Below are 17,456 nucleotides of genomic sequence, written 5' to 3' on the forward strand. Positions count from 1 at the left end.
CTGCTCCCCGTGCACCAACACCTGCCACAACACACACACACCTTTACTATTTTATACAATAGATCAAATTTACGATTTTTTCCAACATCCCTAAATTATATGCAACTGACTGTAACTATAAGATGATATAGACCTAGAAGAATCTTATGTTAGTTGCTAATTTAATGAATTCGTAATTTCATCTTGAAACTGTTCTATTTTGACCAATGAGGAAGCGGCAACTGCACGGGAGAAGCCGTTTATATATTTCAGTTTTATTCACATGAGACAATTTCGAACGACTTTTTTTTTGCGTTCTGATATTTCTCTATCACTGTCAAAAAACAACCGTTAGATATAGCTATAGCAAAGCGGTATACTGACGACGTGCGGTGGTTTCAATATATTGATGAACTCCGAGGTCTGCTGGTAGTCGGTGTGCGCGGAGAAGGAGATGTAGTCTACGGACATCTTGAGCGGCAGCTTCTGGCCGGACATGGAGGTGATCTCCTCCGGCTCCGACAGGATCGTCTTGGCCAGCGTGCCCTCCACGCAGTACCCTGCACAAAGCAACAGAAACATTCCTTCCACAAATACTAGAAAAACATAACAACGGTTCATAGACAATATTCACTATCTCTTTCTAAATACAATATTTTTTTTAAATATCTCGTCGGACATTTAAGATTTAAGAAATATATAGACTGTTAGTTGTCAAGTTTAGTTCCACCTCATGTCCTTGTAGAGACATGTTATAATTTTTTTTATAAAATAATAAACTCCATCTTTTGTGTTAAAATATACTTTAAACATTAAATAGTGAGACATATTGGCGAGTTATTTAAATACAATTTTGACATATTAACATGTGATTTTGAAGACCTAACAATAGACAGCGTTAGTGGATCAGATGAAAATTCTCTCAAGTAATGTGTCATTTTTTGAATGTATGTGGTGCAGTGTGGTGCAGTGTGGTGTGACCTGCAATGATGACGCCGTTCTTGGGGTCGGTGCACCAAGACTCGAACAGCTCCCGCGACAGCCCCGACTGCATCATGCCGGGCGACGCCATGATCACACACGGCCCGATGTCCTCGAAGTGGTCGATACCCTGCACATAGTACACACTGGTTGCTAATCAAACGATGTATTTGTGAAAAGGAAATGGAAAGGGTACGTGAATTTAGCAGGGGAGAGTGCATATTAGAAGGGGAAATATTTTCTAAGATTCGTTCTCTGTCCAGTAAAAGTAACGCATCTGCAAATTTTAGTTCAGATATAGTAACATGTTTATTTAGCGATAATCATATTTAGATTACCGCTTGTATTTTATAATATAAAAGTCCAAATACAAGGAATCTTAAAGGAAAAAAGATAATTATTCAAACACCTGGTTTTAGCGTCATCGGTTTTGATAATTTTTTTTAAAAGATGATAATAGCATAGTAACTTCAAAGATAACCTTATATTCTCAGTCATAGGGTCTTTTTTACCGTAACAAAAATGTGCCAATGATAGACATGAATCATGAATGTTACGAGAGCGTTCAAGGTCGATCTACAATTTTGGAATACTTGTATTAACGTCTACTAATATTTTGACTTTAGTTTCATAATCTGTTAAGTTATTTATAAAATACAACTTAAAAATATACTTTTATATAATTAACATGACGTTAGCTTTATACTTTTTTTTAAATCAAAAGTACTGAAGTATTCTACATTCATGATCATGTGAAACGGAACGCAATTTGTGGTGTATTATGTCATTATTATTTTTTATCTGTGGTTGTAGCCGATAGCCGCCAACCGGCTAATATATTCACCTGCAAATGGTTATTATTGTGTTAAAATTAACTTATAAAAGTTAATTCGCGCATAAGTGTTTTGGGAAGAAATCGTGTATAAATAAAAATGTTAGGTACATTATCTACAAGACAAATTATTCTTATCGAATCGTAGATAAAAAATAATTAGTTGCTGGGTGGAAATATTGTTACAGGTCATACTTATTTATATGCGGTAAGTTATCAATTCATAAAATAAACTAATTAAATTCTTTCACTTTATAAAGTTAAAATTTGTCTACCGATGTGAAAAATGTCACCAAAAACATAAAACTTTTTAATCATCAGCTATGCTTCCTGAGGCTATAAAACAGTGGCTGGTGACATGGCTGGAGGAACACCGCGAGCTGGTGGTGCTGGTATTCTGCCTGCCCGCCAGCTTCCTCTTCACGTTGCTGCTGCAGGCCAGAGCCTGGTTGCGGCGGCTGGGCACCGGCCCTGACCATGACACCGCCGTCAAGGAGATACAGAGGAGGGTAAGATGTACCCATAGAAGACACTTCCACTATTTTGTGGATAGGAAGACTATGATTTGTTTAAGTATATTGTGCCCTACACGATATTTTTATTTTAATATTGAGAAGCATGCAACATTGTATATTTCCAGGTTCAAGAATGGAACAAGTTGCCATTAGAAGAGCGTCGTCTGCTGTGCACCGCGAGACCCAACTGGCTGTCTCTATCGACGACGTTCTTCCAGAAGCACCTGCACCACCGCGTGCCGGTGCCGCTGTACGACATCCTGGAGCTGGACGAGCGCGCCATGACGGTGCGCGTCGCGCCCATGGTCACCATCGGAGACATCACCGACTATCTCATACCGAAGGGTTACTCTTTAGCCGTGACTATAGAGCTGGTAGACGCCACTTTAGGAGGTCAGTTCATGACTATCTTTGCAGTAGAGTATTCTGCAAACTTGATTTATCATATGAGTTTGTTGTTTGTAGGTCTCGCGATGGGCACGGGGATGTCGACCCACTCGCACAAGGCCGGCCTCTACCACGAGACCATCACCGGCTACGAGGTAGTGCTGGCCGACGGCGAGCTGGTCACCGCCACCGCCCACAACCAACACGCAGACCTGTACAAAGCGCTGCCCTGGTCGCACGGCAGCCTCGGCTTCCTGGTCGCCTTGACATTGAGGATCGTCAAGGTCAAACCCTACATCAAGATGAAGTATACTCCAGTCACGGGGCAGAAGACATACTGCGACATTATCAGAGATCTTTCTGGCGCTAATTCCGCAAACCCCGCCGTGCACCCTGACTACATTGAAGGGACCATCTTCAGCAAAGACAGTGCTGTCATCATGACCGGAGACTACTCCGACTACGAGCCGCAGCTCCCAGTGAACCACTGCTCCAGGTGGTACAAGCCCTGGTTCTACAAGCACGTGGAGTCATTCCTCACAAAAGGAGAAGGCGTGGAGCTGATACCTCTGCGGGACTACCTGCTGAGACACAACAGAGCCATCTTCTGGGTAGTCGAGGACATGTTGTCTTTCGGAAACGATCCTATTTTTAGAACTCTATTCGGTTGGCTCCTGCCGCCGAAGCCAGCCTTCCTCAAATTCACCACGACTCCTGGAGTACGAGCGTATACCTTCACCAAGCAGGTGTTCCAAGATATAGTTCTACCTATAACTGAGCTGGAGAAGCAGATCGAAGTCGCCAGTGTGCTGTTCGAGAAGTTTCCATTGTTGGTGTATCCGTGCAAAATTATTGACCACGGTCCATCGTCGGGCCAGCTCAAACATCCCCATAAGAAGTATCTAGTTCCGGGAACTAACTACGCAATGTACAACGATTTAGGAGTTTATGGTGTACCGGGAAAAGTGAAAGAGAAGAAATCTTACAACCCCGTAACTGCTATGAGGGAAATGGAGAAGTTTACAAGAGAAGTTGGAGGTTTCTCTTTCCTGTACGCCGATATCTTCATGACTAGAGAGGAATTTGAGGCAATGTTCGATCTGACGCTGTATGAGGAGGTGAGGAAGAAGTACAAAGCGGAAGGCGCTTTCCCACATTTGTATGACAAAGTGAAACCAGAGCTGGACGTGTTCGCTATCGGGGAGCAGAATGCTATATAATGCTTCAAAAACATCTATCACGACTTCGTCCGCGTGAATTTAAAAAAAAAACAATAATAAATATAGCCTATGTTACTCAGTGATAATATAGCTTTTGGAATGCTGAAAGATTTTTTTAAATCCACCCAGTAGTTTATGAGTTATTTCAATACATACAAAAATACAAATATTTCCTCTTTATAATATTAGTATTGATATAGATTAAAAAAAAATAAAAAGTACAAAATAGATGTGGTTTTTTTATGAACCAAGTGGCTGTAAGTGTAAAGGGGTGGTATACCTTGAGGTTGGAGATGTGTCGGAAGACGAAGGGGTTGTTGACGGCGATCTGGCGGCGGATGCGGTCGTTCATGGCGTTGACGTAGGTCTGGTAGACCGCCATGCACTTCTTGGCGAGCGACGACGCGTAGTAGATGGGGATGTCCTGCAGCTCGGGGTGCAGCGACCAGTACTCGTCTGCACACAAACTTTATGCTAACACTAATGCCCTATTTCCTTATTCGTCAAAATATCAAAGCAAACATTACCTATATACGCTTAAATTTTATGAGTCTATATTTCCTTTAGTATTATAAATGTCTATGGACATCGATTATCACTTCACTGTTTCTGCTGCTCATTGGCCCCCATTTCTTATCTTACTGACATAAATGCAAAAGTTTACATGGATGGACGTTTGTTAGAGTTTGTAGCCTAAACTACTGAACAGGTTTGGATAAAATTTGCCATAGATGTAGAGATTAGTCTGTGGGAACATATATGCTACTTTGAATCCAGGAAATAGTTACGATTCCTATGTAATGTAAATAATAATTTTGCAATTCAATACATGTTATTGAAATTTGACAGAGACATAAAACAAAGTTTAGAGTAACACATAATGGATTCATCCCCTAAAATAGTGAGGTTCCCGAGGGAGAGTTTTGGAAGTGGCGCATACCGAGTATGAGCAGCAGCTCCTGCGCGCGGCCGAGCGCGAACACGGGGATGAGGCAGCGGCCGCCGCGCGACACGATGTCGCTCACCAGCCCCGTGAAGCGGCTCTCGCGCTCCTCGCGCTTCTCGTGGATGTGCGTGCCGTACGTCGACTCCTGCGCACGCGCACACAACACTGCACCACATGCACTTGCTTCGGCAGGACATATGCTAACACTATACCACTCTTCTTAGTACGTGATATACATCTTGTTTCTTATTCCATCAAAGATAAATAGAATACGAGTGAATGGGTATTTTTTGGATAGAGCATACCATATTTCGACCACATCTTCACTTTCAGTAGGTGGGATCGTGGTGGTCAAGCCCTAGCTTAAAAACTTAAGAAAAAGCATATATCTAATATGTTACAAAAAGAGATAGAGCATCGGCGGTTTAGAGGTTTAAACACTTGACTAGTAATCTAAAGGTGTTGAGTTCGAATCCCAAAATACATTAATGTGATTTTCGATTCTCGAATTTGATATGTAGTTAATGTACCCGTCGTTCGATAGACGGTAAAGGAAAACAACATGATGCACCCTGCATCTATAAGCAAAAAAATTCAAATATATGTGTGAAGTCAACCAACTCACAGCGGGCTTAGGAAAGGCTCAGAGCCCCTCAATAGGAACTTGTACTGAGCTGGTGATAAAAAAGAGGCAATAATTATGTGTATGGCAATACTGTAACACCGCAAACGAGGCGAATGTTCAAGTGATGTACTTACCGTGATAAGGACGTCGGGATGTACTGTAGGAATCTCAGCCGCCATTAGATGACGATCTTCTTGTCTAGAGAAGTCCCCTGTGTAAAGAATCTAAAAGAATGCATATTTTAAATATAAAAACTAAAACTCTTAGTTTTACAGTAGTTTCAGTAGTACCTGTAGAAATGATAACTTGCCTTATAATAAACTAGATGTTCCCGTGCGGCTTCATCCGCATGAAATTATAAAAACTTTATTTTATTCTTTACATTTGTCAAAATACCAATTACCTTACTATGGCAATTTTGCTTCCTTGATGTTGGCAGCAACTTATGGTCTCTTTCCCACATTAGGGTTTTCATCCAAAATATTTACCCCTTAAGTTTAATAGCGTGAAAATATATAACCTAAAGCATGAGGTATGTGTAGGGCTTTTTATTTAAAAAATCAAAAATATGCTGTAATTGCTGATATCTTAGACAACAAAGAAGTGTGTCTTTACACTTTATTATAATAGTATAGAAATATAGATTAATCAAATGAGTTGGTCAAAAATTTTCTTGTAACGTAAAAATATTGGTGTAAAATCAAGGAATTTGACAAATTTCGTTGTCTAATGGATTTTTATTATCCCGTCGGTTGCACAACTCACTACTATCGAATTGGGTATTTGTAAAATAATTCTGAAAGTGTGACAGCGCAGCGCCCCGCCTGTACCTTGACCCCGGCAATCTGTATCATGAACATGGCGGCGCCGAGCACGTGGCCCGCGTTGTACGCCCAGAAGCGCACGCCGCGCACCTCCTTCTCCTCGTGGAAGTTGATGGTCTCTATGCGGTCCATGGAGCCCTCCAGGTCCGACTCCGTGTACAACATCTGCTCCGTCGATATGTTGCTGTCATCACGGACACATTTATGAAATATAACTTATAACTTCATGTAAAGTGGTAATCTAATGGCAAAAGAATTTTTGCAATTAATTCAGTTGTTTTTGATTTTTTTTCAGACATATAAATTTTTTCATAACATTTGCATATAGGTAGAGTTCTCAGTTACATTGGTTTTACGTAGTAAGAAAAATATTGGAGCCAGAAATGAGTAATTTTTATGGAGGTTTATCACTTATCACGAGTGCATTATTTGAAGAGAATGAGTAGTAACAATGTGTACTTACCTGACTTTAATATAATCGGAGACCAGCCATCTGTAAATGGCTTTGGTAGCATGTGTCATGAACACCCGGCCCTTGAATGATGTCTTTGTGAGGAACCAGGGGAGGGCACCACTGTGGTCTAAGTGGAAACTGAAATATTCACAATATTACTTAATGTTTTTATGTAAAAAACAATTAAATTCAGATAATAATGTGATATTGAATATTTCTATTTCATGATGTTAATATTCATTTTACTTACTGTGATATCAGCAGCAAGTCCACTTCATCAGCTTCAATCAAATCCACAAAAGGCAGTGCATCCATACCTGATAGGCCAGGGTGAATCCCGCAGTCCAGCTAAAAACAAAAACATGATTTAATAAATCAATAAAATATCAATGGGCCCACTATTCATAAAGAGAGAGATTATTTAAAACATTTGTTAAATATATTATTGTAAGATGAAAAGTAGATACTTACCATTATCTTTTTCCCTTTGAATTCTAACATGATACATGATCTTCCTACTTCTTGGCCAGCACCTCTAAAATAATTATTATATGTATTAAATGTTATCAATTATGTCAATAAAATATTAATTAATTAATTATGTATTAAATGTTTGGAATTATAGGTATTTGAGTGGTAAAGACGGCAAAGATAGAAGTGAAGAAGTGCCTCTTGGGATATTAGTACTAAAAATATTGTAAACATACAATTTCACAAGGATATAGATAAGAATTTCCAACAAAAATTAAGAAACCAGATGAAAGGCGTAAGAATTATATTCAACAAAATTATTTGTATTATCCCACTTTGTTATAAAATGAAATATTGAAGCAAACAAAAAAGAATATTAGAAATATTTACAATGGTCTTATAGTTAGTTGGTCGCTTTCTTCCATCGGCGCTGGGTCAGTGCCCTTTCTAGGATTTGTGGTCATTTTAGCTGTTTATTCTCATTTACGGAAAGAAAAGTATTTCGTCTTTTGTAATTTACAAAATAAAACAACACATAAACAAGCAGCGGCACAATTTGAGGTTATTAGGGAGGAGCCACGTTCTACAAAATGACAAGACCGATTGGAAAATAATAATCTAAAAATCGTTTCTTTATTCGGATATTTTTGAAGAAATGTTTTATATTCAGAATTTGTAATAATCTAAAGATAAAGCATCTTCAGTAATGGTTGTTTAAAAATGTTTGTTTGTAAATTAAAATTAAGTCATCGTTGAGTTAAAAACAAATCACATATGCTTTTGCGCGATAATTTGTGTTACAAAAAAAAAACTTAATTTGACATATGACATGTGTCAACATGTGTTGAAATCTTGAAATAGGTTATATTTTTGTTGATATGATACGTAAATTAATGAATTGATCAACAAAATGCCAAAAAATAAATTATTCGATGAAGATTCCGAAGAAGAAGTAGCAATTAAAACCGAAAATGAATACGCTAAAAGATATGATGCTTGGCGGGAGAAGGAAGAAAAATATAAATGTGAGATGTTTACTACACCAATTTTAACGTTTTGTCCGTTAAATATTTGTTTTTTAAATGTAGTATTAAATTAAATCATTTCTGTTTTCAGTAGAGCAAAAATATGGGTCCAAAGCGTTAGACTCTGATGCGTCCAGTTCATCGGATAGTGAAGACGAGAGTGATGAACCTTTGGAAGTATCTGAAGAAACTGAGACGCAGTTCCTAAAGACTTTGGCGCTTCTAAAGACGAAAGACCCGAGAATATACGACCCTGGATATAAGTTCTTTGATGAAAAATTAGAAAAGGAAAAAGGTATAAAGTTGACTACTTTAAATATAAAATAGAAACACTGCTCATATTGTTGTAAGCTGAACTCTTTACTTAATTTAAGTATCACTTAATTTATGACTCCACAAGTATTGTAAAGTAGCCATTTGTTACTTTGCCTGTATGAAATTGAAAAAAATATACAAAAACAAAGCCTATGTCACTCACAGAGAAAAGTAAAAGAATTTTTAAAATCGGCCCAGTAGTTTTTGAGTTATTTCAATACATATCAAAATACAATTATTTCCTCTTTATGATATTATATAGATGCATAAATTCCCCCAATGATGGAAAAAATAAAGAAAAGGCTGCATTTATTAATATACTGAAAACATATTTAATTTCAGAAAAGGAAGACAATATGAAGAAAGTGGTGTTCACAGACAGTGATGATGATGATGATGACAGTGGCAATATATTCAGCATTGAGAAGAAAGCTGAAGATGAGGAGAAACAGGAACAAGAACATAATAAAGTAATAAACATTGAACATTGCAAATTCCAACTTCAGAGCTAAAAGTATTTTATAAAAAGTCATTGAAACATATTGTGTTGATGTACTTTGCTAAATTGTGATTGAATATTCCAGTATTTAAGCAATTTTTCCTATTTTCCAGGATGGCAAATTAAAGGATTACCTTTTAGGTAAAGTGGAACATGTAGAAGATGATGTGGAGAAAGAACTGGCTCCACTGAAAGCTCTGTGGTCTGACCCCAAGCTTAATGAAGGAGAAGCTTTCCTTAGAGATTACATATTAAACAAAAGGTATGTTCTCTTTCTTGTTTATGGCTCTCCCTCAGCAGATTTGGCTAGTGCCAAGTGTTTGTGGTTTTACTCTGATTTGGGAGAGACTGGCAACAATACTCTGCTTTTGGAGATGTTCTTGGATGCACCAGCAGTCTTAAGATAAATGTTAAAAAGTAATTTTATAATACAATTATATGTTTATTACAGTAGAACCTTGATAAGTTAAAGTCCACGGGAAACACAAAATATTTTTAGTTATAAAGGTTTTAAGTTTTCAGGGGTCTATTTTGTGCTTGTGAGATTTTGGGCTCTGATGTAAAGGGAACATATTCTTTTTTGAAGTCAGAGAGGTTTTTAAGTTACTGAAGTTTGAGTTATTGAGGTTTGACTGTATTATTAATTTTATATCTAGAAATAATTCTATCTGATGATATTTAATTGTTGCATATAACAAATGTTAGATAAATAATTTACTTAGTTAGTAGATTATTTAGTTTTTATTAAAGAAATATATAAAAAATTTAATCATAATCTTGGTTAATCACCGGTATGTTAACTACAAGTTACTGTAATTAATTAATATTCTTTTATTTAAATGAAATGTAATATATTTTATCTATGTCTCAAATATAATGTAGGTTGAGTGTTAACTGTTCCGTATTTTACTGTACATTTGTTCCAGATATTTGGAGGAGGGTGCGGGGGAGGCGGGTGCTGGTGCGGTGGACCGGCTGCGTGATGACGCTGAGCTGGAAGCGGATGAGGAGATGGTGGAGGAGCAGGGCAAGTTTGAGCGTGCTTACAACTTCAGATTTGAAGAACCTGATGATGAATTTGTTAGTTATTTATCTTATGTCTTATGTATATTAGTTACTAGTTGATGCTGAAATATAGCCTATGTTACTCAGTTATAACATAGCTTTTTAATGGTGCAAGAATTTTTAAATCGGTTCAGTAGTTTTTGAGTTATTTCAATAAATACTAAAATAAAAAAATACAAATTTTCCCTGTTTATATTATTAGTATAGATATAAATTAGAGAAAACTACCAATTTGCTATGAATAATCCATTTTTCACAAAAGTCAAAATTATTTTCATGATATATTTAATTTTAGCAATAATATATTCGGAGTAGATATTTTTGTTGATTCGGAATCTATTTAAATAAACTAACTTCATCATCTTGTCATCATCCCGTCGATTTTATTTCAATAAATTAAACTATATAAACAATTATGTATTTACTAGCTGTTCCCATGGGATTTCATCCGCATGAAATTATGAAAATTTTATTTTATTGTTACATGTGTCAAATTATCACCTACAAATGTCAAAATGACATGACACGATGACAACCTTGCTTCCTTAATGTTGGCATCAACTTATGGTCTATTTCCTACATTAGGATTTTTATCCAAAACACCCTAGTTTAATGGCGTTAAAATATATAGCCTAAAGCGTGATGCGACTGTAGGGCTTTTTATTAAAAAAAAGATTATTCAAAAATATGGTGTAATTGCTGACATGTTAGGCAACAAAGAAGTGTGTTTACGCTTTATTACAATAGTGTGACGTATGTTCGGTGTCAGCTGAAGCGCTACCCGCGCACGATGAGTTACATCCGGCCGCGCGACGAGCGGCGCGGGCGGCGGCGCGCGGAGCTGCGCCAGCGCAAGGAGGCGGAGAAGCGCGCCAAGCTGGACGAGATCGCGCGCCTGAAGGCCCTCAAGCTCAAGGAGATCCACGAGAAGATCGCCAAGCTGAAGGAGGTCACCGGCAACGACCAGCTCGCCTTTGATGTCAGATTACAATTTTATAATTATGCATTACTAGCTTTAGCTTGCCGTCAGCGTGGAATTGAAAAAAAATAGCTTATGTTAGTCATTGATAACGTAACTTTTTAATGGTGAAAGAATTTTTGAATTCTGCCCAGTAGTTTTTGAGTTATTTCAATATTTACAAAATTACAAATCTTTCCTCTTTGTAATATTAGTATCTAGACTAGTTATCGCCCGCGACTACATCTGCGTGGAATTGAAAATAATGCAAGTAGCTCATGTGTTCTAGAATATCTTTTACATTGAGAACCGTTCAGCCGTCTAAATTTTCGCATTAGAATATCAGTAAGATCTAGATAAGCTCGACAAGTAAAGATAGAAGTAGGAGTATAACAGGACGAGGACATCGAGGGCGACTTCGATCCCGAGCAGCACGACCGGCGCATGCGCGCGATATTCGACGACCAGTACTACGGGGACACGGACGATAAGAAACCCGTCTTTCCTGACCTGGACGACGAACTGGAGATCGGTGAGGATATTTTTTTTTAATTTATTAACGTTAGGAGACCAAAGCCAAAGTGAAACGAATTGCGGTGAACTTTGGTATAGATGTAGAGGATAGCCTCACTTTTGTTTGTTTTTTTTTTTTTAATTTTAGGCGAACGGAGTCGCGGCATAAAGCTAGTACTAATATAAATGCAAAAGTTTCAAAAAATGAATGGATGTTATCACATAACTTAAAAACATTTAAAAAAAAAATCATATAATTTGGCACTGTTGCTTGCTTTTATTTTGGCCCCAACAAAGTCGCGGGTTATAACTAGTATTATACACGTCTAAAGTCATTTTGTATTTGCAGAAAATTGGGAGAAGTACGAGGGTGAGTTTGATCAAGATCACACAGAGGGTGCCGAGGAGCCGCACTGCGAAGATGACGATTTTAATGTAAGTTTTCATGACCAATATTAACTTTGATAATTCACATATTATTTGAATGTGTTTTGTAACTATTTCTCTATAAAATAATTTAGGGACTTAGTCTAATATATGTTTGGTAGATGGACGCGGATTACGATCCCAAGAAAGCGCGAGAGAATCTTCTGGAAGAGTTGACACGTGGCATGGGGAAGAAGCGGAGGAACAGAAAGAAGAAATCGAAGCTGGCGCAGCTGCTGGAGGAGGAGAAGCCGAAGTTCGTGCCGGAAGCGGAGAGAAGCTACGCGCAGTTCATGGAGGAGTACTACGGGATGGACTGCGAGGACGTGATCGGCGGAGACTTGCCCACCAGGTTCAAGTACCGGCAAGTGGTGCCCAACGACTACGGACTGTCTATTGAAGAGGTAATACATAATTATGTATATCAATAGAACAGATAATCTGTCTGGGCATTTAAAAAAAACTTTATTTTTATCAAATTAATGTCTCAAAGTAATTTTAAGAAGAAAATAGGGCAACACTAGATCTTCAGCATAGACGTCCCGTCCCTATGACAGCTGTCAATGTCATTCAGACGTATTAGAAAAGCGCGCCAATTTGTCGGAAGTTAGTGGTCTGAGTTTAGGTTAATTATATAGTTACTATTATGTTCATTTCTAATAATAATTACTCCAAAGACTAGAATCTAAAATATGTTACTAACTGTTGCTTGCGATTTCGTCTGCGCAAAGTTTTATTTTTGTAACGGTGTAAGATTTTTTAGATCACTTTAATGGAGTTTGTTATATAAAATACAAGATTTTCCTCCTTATAATAGTATAAATTACACACACAATCTACTTAATGTCGTTCTAGATCCTTCTAGCAGACGACAAGGAGCTGACGCAGTGGGTGCCGCTGAAGAAGCTGGTGAAGCACCGGCCGGCCGCGGCGGAGCGCGGCGAGGTGGGCACGTACGCGCTCAAGGCAGCAGATGTGCAGCTCAAGAGGAGGATCCTGCCCAGCCTCTTTAAAGAACTGCCACAGTCAGTATACTAATATATACTTTACTTTTACCTAACAGATTTACCCTGCAGAAATAATTGTACAAGAACATTTGTCCCCAAACTACTGAAAAATGTAAAAAAGATATAAAACTACATCCTATGCCTACATCAAATAGGTCAAATAAATGGTAGCCCTCCCTTAGAGCTAGCCTAGACGCCCATTATCTATTGTTTTATATTTTAACAGTAAAATATAGTTGCTGTTTGCATGTTAAATCGGGTTTCTCATAAATGTACTTAATTGTATTGTACTGTAAACCTTTTACACAAGTTAAATGATAATATTTTTCATAACAGAGAACCAGAACTCGTCGTGCCAGCAGAAGCTGGTAAAAAGAAAAAGAAGAAGAAGAAAGCAAAAACTAATGAAGTAGAAGACAAAAAAGAAGATGTGAAGGAAAATGGTGCTGATAATAATGACGAAGATGTTAATCAGAAGAGTAAAAAATCAAAAGAAAGTGATGTTAATTCAAAGAACGAAGAAGACGATTCGAAAACGGAAGAAGTCAGTCTAGTTGAGGAAATAGCAGAACATACAGAAGTTAAAAACAAAAAGAAGAAAAAGAAAAAACATAGAGAACAAAATGAAAATGTTCCAAATGAACCTAATGCAGATCACGAAAGTGCTGTAGAAGTAGAAGAAGGTCAAAATACAGACGCAGTGCTAAAAGAGAAAAATAAGAAACATAAAAACAACTTCACCATTGAAAATTTACCTAAAGGCGAAGAGCCCAGCACACCAAGTGATGTAACACAAAGTTTTCAATCTAAAGGAAAAAAGAATAAGCAAAAATCAACTACAGAAAAACCTGAATCACAAGGAAATAAATTGAAACGAAAATTAGAACAAAACGCGCAAGAGTCCAGCGAAGTTCCGAAAAAGAAAAACAAACCTAATAAAACAAATGTTAATAAATCTAACAAAAAGAACAAAATTAACAAGAATAACAAAAAGATCAATAAAGATGCAAAGACAGACAACCCATTGAACAAATTGTCAGACGAGAGATTGAAAGCTTACGGATTGAACCCTAAGAAGTACAGAGGGTTCTTAAAATATAAGAAATTTTAACTATCTATATTGTAAATTATAACATTATTTGTAATTATTTGTGCCCATAATTATTGTAAAATACAACAGTGCCTCTTATAATTGTGTTTTATTTTTAAATGCGCTATAAAAGTAGACAAACCTGGAGCCACAGATATGTGGAAAGAACTTCAAACAATATTAAAAACACTTTTATGCTGATCCAAGATCTTAAAATCTAAACTCATGAATCATATTTGCAATGTGCAGTTGTGAAATTTGTGGTTGTTTCAGTAGTAAAAAATAAAATGGGTAATTCAGCAGATAAAAATAATTATAGTCCATATCTCGCGACGGTTATAGCAAAAATTTGGATGGAATACCTATCAATAAACTGAGCCAACATGTAAAGTCATGGTAACCTGATTGGATTCTGTCCAGGATTTCTACAGATAGTGCAACCTTGTGCCTTAAGCAGGCTTTCTTGATTTATCGCATTTGATCATGTTTCTTATATTATAGGGAAGAAATTGAACGAACAAAAAGTTCCGTATCATACAAGTTTTCCAATGTATGGAAACCAGGTCATGTAAATTGGTCCGACATGTACTCTGATCCGTATAAGCTGGAGTGTGGCGTAAGACATGGGGTAACCCCCTTCCTTCCTTCCCTTCCCTGCTTTCTTCAACCAGTAAGTAAACGACCTGATTGATGTGCAGTCAGAATGTTTGCACACAATGCGTCAGCAGAACAGAAACTGACGAATAACCACTCGTAAGAGGCAGTTTTTTTTGGTTTTTCATTACATGGAGGGATACAAACCCAGGACCAAGGATACAAGTGTATTTATTACTTTTGAACCACTTTCAAAATTGTATTATGGGTTAAATCCTTATTTCTAGTGTTCAACTAATTAAAAAAAATCTAGTTTAGAGAAAGAATACGTGAGATTTTGATTTTAGTGTATTAGGAATATTTTTTGCTAGAAAAAAGCAATGACTGGGGAGAGGTCAAAGAAAAACACATGTACTGTACAATTATAAGTTTATTGTTTAATCTTCTTCGTCATCATTAGCAGCACCGCCGGGCTGGCCCTTGCGGAGGTTCTTCCTCTTGACGCGGCCAGGGCGGCCACCACCGAACGGAGACTTCAGCGAGAAGTCAATGTGCTTGCCAGAGTCCAGACGCACCACAAACGACGGGATGTTCACCACTTGCTTGCGCACGCTGACAAACACACACACAAATAATAATCAGTGACAATCATCTTATTCAACAAACACTTGAAAGTCTGTACAGACAATTTAATAAATGTTTATTACACTTTTCAGCGATTTTTTAGTGACAAACCACCAAATTAAAGTATACCCCTTATACAAATGCTATTCTAGTTTATCATTGCATATGACATACATTACCTGCAAACAGCTTGTAACAAGCATAAATTTCAAGACATTGAACAAAGCACAAGGCTGTTCAAGTGGTCTTTATGAATACAATTAAGTCAGTGATCAGCCGACACGCTGGTTGCAATGTTATTTGCTCAACATTTCAGCATTTCTTCAATTCCTGCATTGCTCTTTGGCAAACACTATCTGTTACAAACAGAGCATGTTTCAGAGAATCTATCAATTGATATCAAACTGTATATCAGAAAAAGGCTTTTTTTACACAAGTTATTACAATAAAAAATAAATTAATGAAGCCCAATATTCAACTCACCGAATGTGCCTCTGTCTGATCAGAATACGGGCGTGATGGATGGACTTGGCGAGACCAGCCTTGAACACCTGTGTCTGCAGCCGGCGCTCCAAGAAGTCCTCAATCTTGAGGCCCAGCACGTAATCCAGCTTCATCTGCTTCTCATCCAGCACTCCGATCCTCACCAGACGACGAAGCAATGCATTACCTGAATACAAAAAATCAATGTAACAGGAACTCTTGCATTTACATTGTTAAGGTTGATGTCTTTACATCAGTAGGAAATTTTGCTCAACACAATTTTAATCTGACAAGAGGTTGCCAAAAACTCATCATTTAAATAAATTCAATTGTATACATTTAATGGATAACGATTAGAAAAACACAATACAGCTTTAATAAAAACCAGGCTTAATGTGTTGTTAGATTTGTTATTACTTATAGTTATCTCTCTAAGGTGACTTTACTATCCCATTCCAATATATGTTTATAATAATTTGACTAGCGGTAGCAGAGCAGGCTCATTATTTTGTAAATAAACATGTTACACTAAAATGCCGGTCACACGTGGTACAACTAACCTTCGAAAAGCCTTTTAGGGTCCTTCTCTTCCAGCGTAAGCAGTTCTCTGGCAGCCTTACGGATGCGGGCGAGCGTGTACTTCACTCTCCACACTTCACGTTTGTTACGAAGACCATATTCACCAATGATCTTCAACTCCTGGTCAAGACGCGCCTTTTCGAAAGGCCGCCGCGGGGTCACGTAGGTCTTAGAGAAGACCGAGGGAACTCGGTTATTCACCATGATGGCGAGCTAGAAAGAACCAAAAGGTTAGATTTGATTGAATACTTTGATTTATTTTGTTTGTTTTTGGAGGTTTGTCGCCACTAGGTGTTGCAAGAATACATACTTCGGCCAAAAAAAGAAAAACCCTAAAGCGTTACTCTTGGGAATCAACACACGTGGCTTTATTGTAGCCTTATTGTCCATGCATGACGGCTATGGAGATCGCCATGGTCTACTGTAAGGCAAATACAAGTCTCCATTTAAATCTGCTTACATCTCAAAGACGGCAGCAAAATAACGTGCAATGTTAAAAGGTTATGAATATTAGGAAAACGTTAGGGATAAATCATTATCGATTTTATTTTTTAACTAATACAATAATAATTAAAAGTTAGTTAATATAAAAACGTACCTTCTACCAAGACCGCTCGCAGTAAAAAGAAACGTCAAGAGTGACAGATGTCTACAAAGAATATTTAACAATGACAAGACACAACTAAGTGTCAACTCGGCAAAGAGTATTGAACAACTGTCATGCGCTTTTACACCGGGCCAGTAGTTCGTCAGTAGCGCAGACTTGGTCTTAAGTTTAAATAAAAATGTATTCTGCTTACAGAATAAACTTTTATTTAAACTTTCAAATTATTTTATTATAAAGATCTTCATTTCAAACTAGATGATGATTCGTTTTGAAATATATTTTAAAATATTTCTGTTACAATATTTGAAACACCAAGAATTAATCCTTATTTCGACGAAGTTACTTGTAGCAAGAAAAACCCGGGGGTTTTAATCATATTTTTGGATACGGAATATGAATGAAGATCAGAATTGGTTTTTTTTTTAACTAGTTGTTCG

General features: G+C 37.3%; 4 protein-coding genes across 5 annotated transcripts in view; 2 read left to right on the forward strand and 2 right to left on the reverse strand.

The window, feature by feature from the left end:
* Window positions 1–7,823, reverse strand: part of LOC106102065 (cleavage and polyadenylation specificity factor 73) — a 9,451-nt gene extending 1,628 nt beyond the window's left edge. The window contains exons 1-11 of the mRNA XM_013281471.1: window positions 7,625–7,823; window positions 7,235–7,298; window positions 7,014–7,111; window positions 6,773–6,901; window positions 6,316–6,493; window positions 5,620–5,709; window positions 4,855–5,005; window positions 4,195–4,370; window positions 961–1,090; window positions 364–539; window positions 5–21 (exon numbers count right to left, since the gene is read on the reverse strand). Of these exons, the coding sequence (XP_013136925.1) occupies window positions 5–21; window positions 364–539; window positions 961–1,090; window positions 4,195–4,370; window positions 4,855–5,005; window positions 5,620–5,709; window positions 6,316–6,493; window positions 6,773–6,901; window positions 7,014–7,111; window positions 7,235–7,298; window positions 7,625–7,698 (1,283 nt within the window). The 5' untranslated portion in view covers window positions 7,699–7,823. The remainder of the gene's footprint in view (window positions 1–4; window positions 22–363; window positions 540–960; window positions 1,091–4,194; window positions 4,371–4,854; window positions 5,006–5,619; window positions 5,710–6,315; window positions 6,494–6,772; window positions 6,902–7,013; window positions 7,112–7,234; window positions 7,299–7,624) is intronic.
* Window positions 1,705–4,006, forward strand: LOC106102515 (delta(24)-sterol reductase-like). Its single transcript, XM_013282025.1, has 4 exons — window positions 1,705–2,000; window positions 2,114–2,301; window positions 2,433–2,700; window positions 2,773–4,006. The coding sequence occupies exons 2-4, from the start codon at window positions 2,116–2,118 to the stop codon at window positions 3,912–3,914; spliced, it is 1,596 nt and encodes a 531-aa protein (XP_013137479.1). The 5' UTR covers window positions 1,705–2,000; window positions 2,114–2,115; the 3' UTR covers window positions 3,915–4,006.
* A 250-nt stretch (window positions 7,824–8,073) lies between the features above and the next one.
* On the forward strand, window positions 8,074–14,191 carry LOC106102555 (protein KRI1 homolog). Its single transcript, XM_013282073.1, has 11 exons — window positions 8,074–8,259; window positions 8,351–8,554; window positions 8,917–9,044; window positions 9,187–9,335; window positions 10,000–10,153; window positions 10,908–11,117; window positions 11,493–11,628; window positions 11,959–12,044; window positions 12,158–12,439; window positions 12,891–13,060; window positions 13,379–14,191. Exons 1-11 carry the CDS (start codon window positions 8,145–8,147, stop codon window positions 14,151–14,153), a joined length of 2,409 nt encoding a protein of 802 aa, XP_013137527.1. The 5' UTR covers window positions 8,074–8,144; the 3' UTR covers window positions 14,154–14,191.
* Window positions 14,192–15,138: 947 nt separating this feature from the next.
* LOC106102519 (40S ribosomal protein S9) lies at window positions 15,139–17,114 on the reverse strand. 2 transcript variants are annotated; one of them, XM_013282028.1, is made up of 4 exons: window positions 17,011–17,114; window positions 16,394–16,625; window positions 15,834–16,020; window positions 15,139–15,338 (listed from the first exon to the last, which is right to left on the reverse strand). In XM_013282028.1, the coding sequence occupies exons 2-4, from the start codon at window positions 16,614–16,616 to the stop codon at window positions 15,164–15,166; spliced, it is 585 nt and encodes a 194-aa protein (XP_013137482.1). In that variant the 5' UTR covers window positions 16,617–16,625; window positions 17,011–17,114; the 3' UTR covers window positions 15,139–15,163. The 2 variants fall into 2 exon arrangements, with proteins under 2 accessions (XP_013137482.1, XP_013137483.1); XM_013282029.1 differs by lacking the exon at window positions 17,011–17,114 and adding an exon at window positions 16,723–16,776.
* Window positions 17,115–17,456: the final 342 nt, after the last annotated feature.

Source organism: Papilio polytes, unplaced genomic scaffold (genome assembly GCF_000836215.1).
Source record: "Papilio polytes unplaced genomic scaffold, Ppol_1.0 DF823923.1, whole genome shotgun sequence".
In the NCBI taxonomy this organism is placed as follows: Eukaryota; Metazoa; Arthropoda; class Insecta; order Lepidoptera; family Papilionidae; genus Papilio; species Papilio polytes.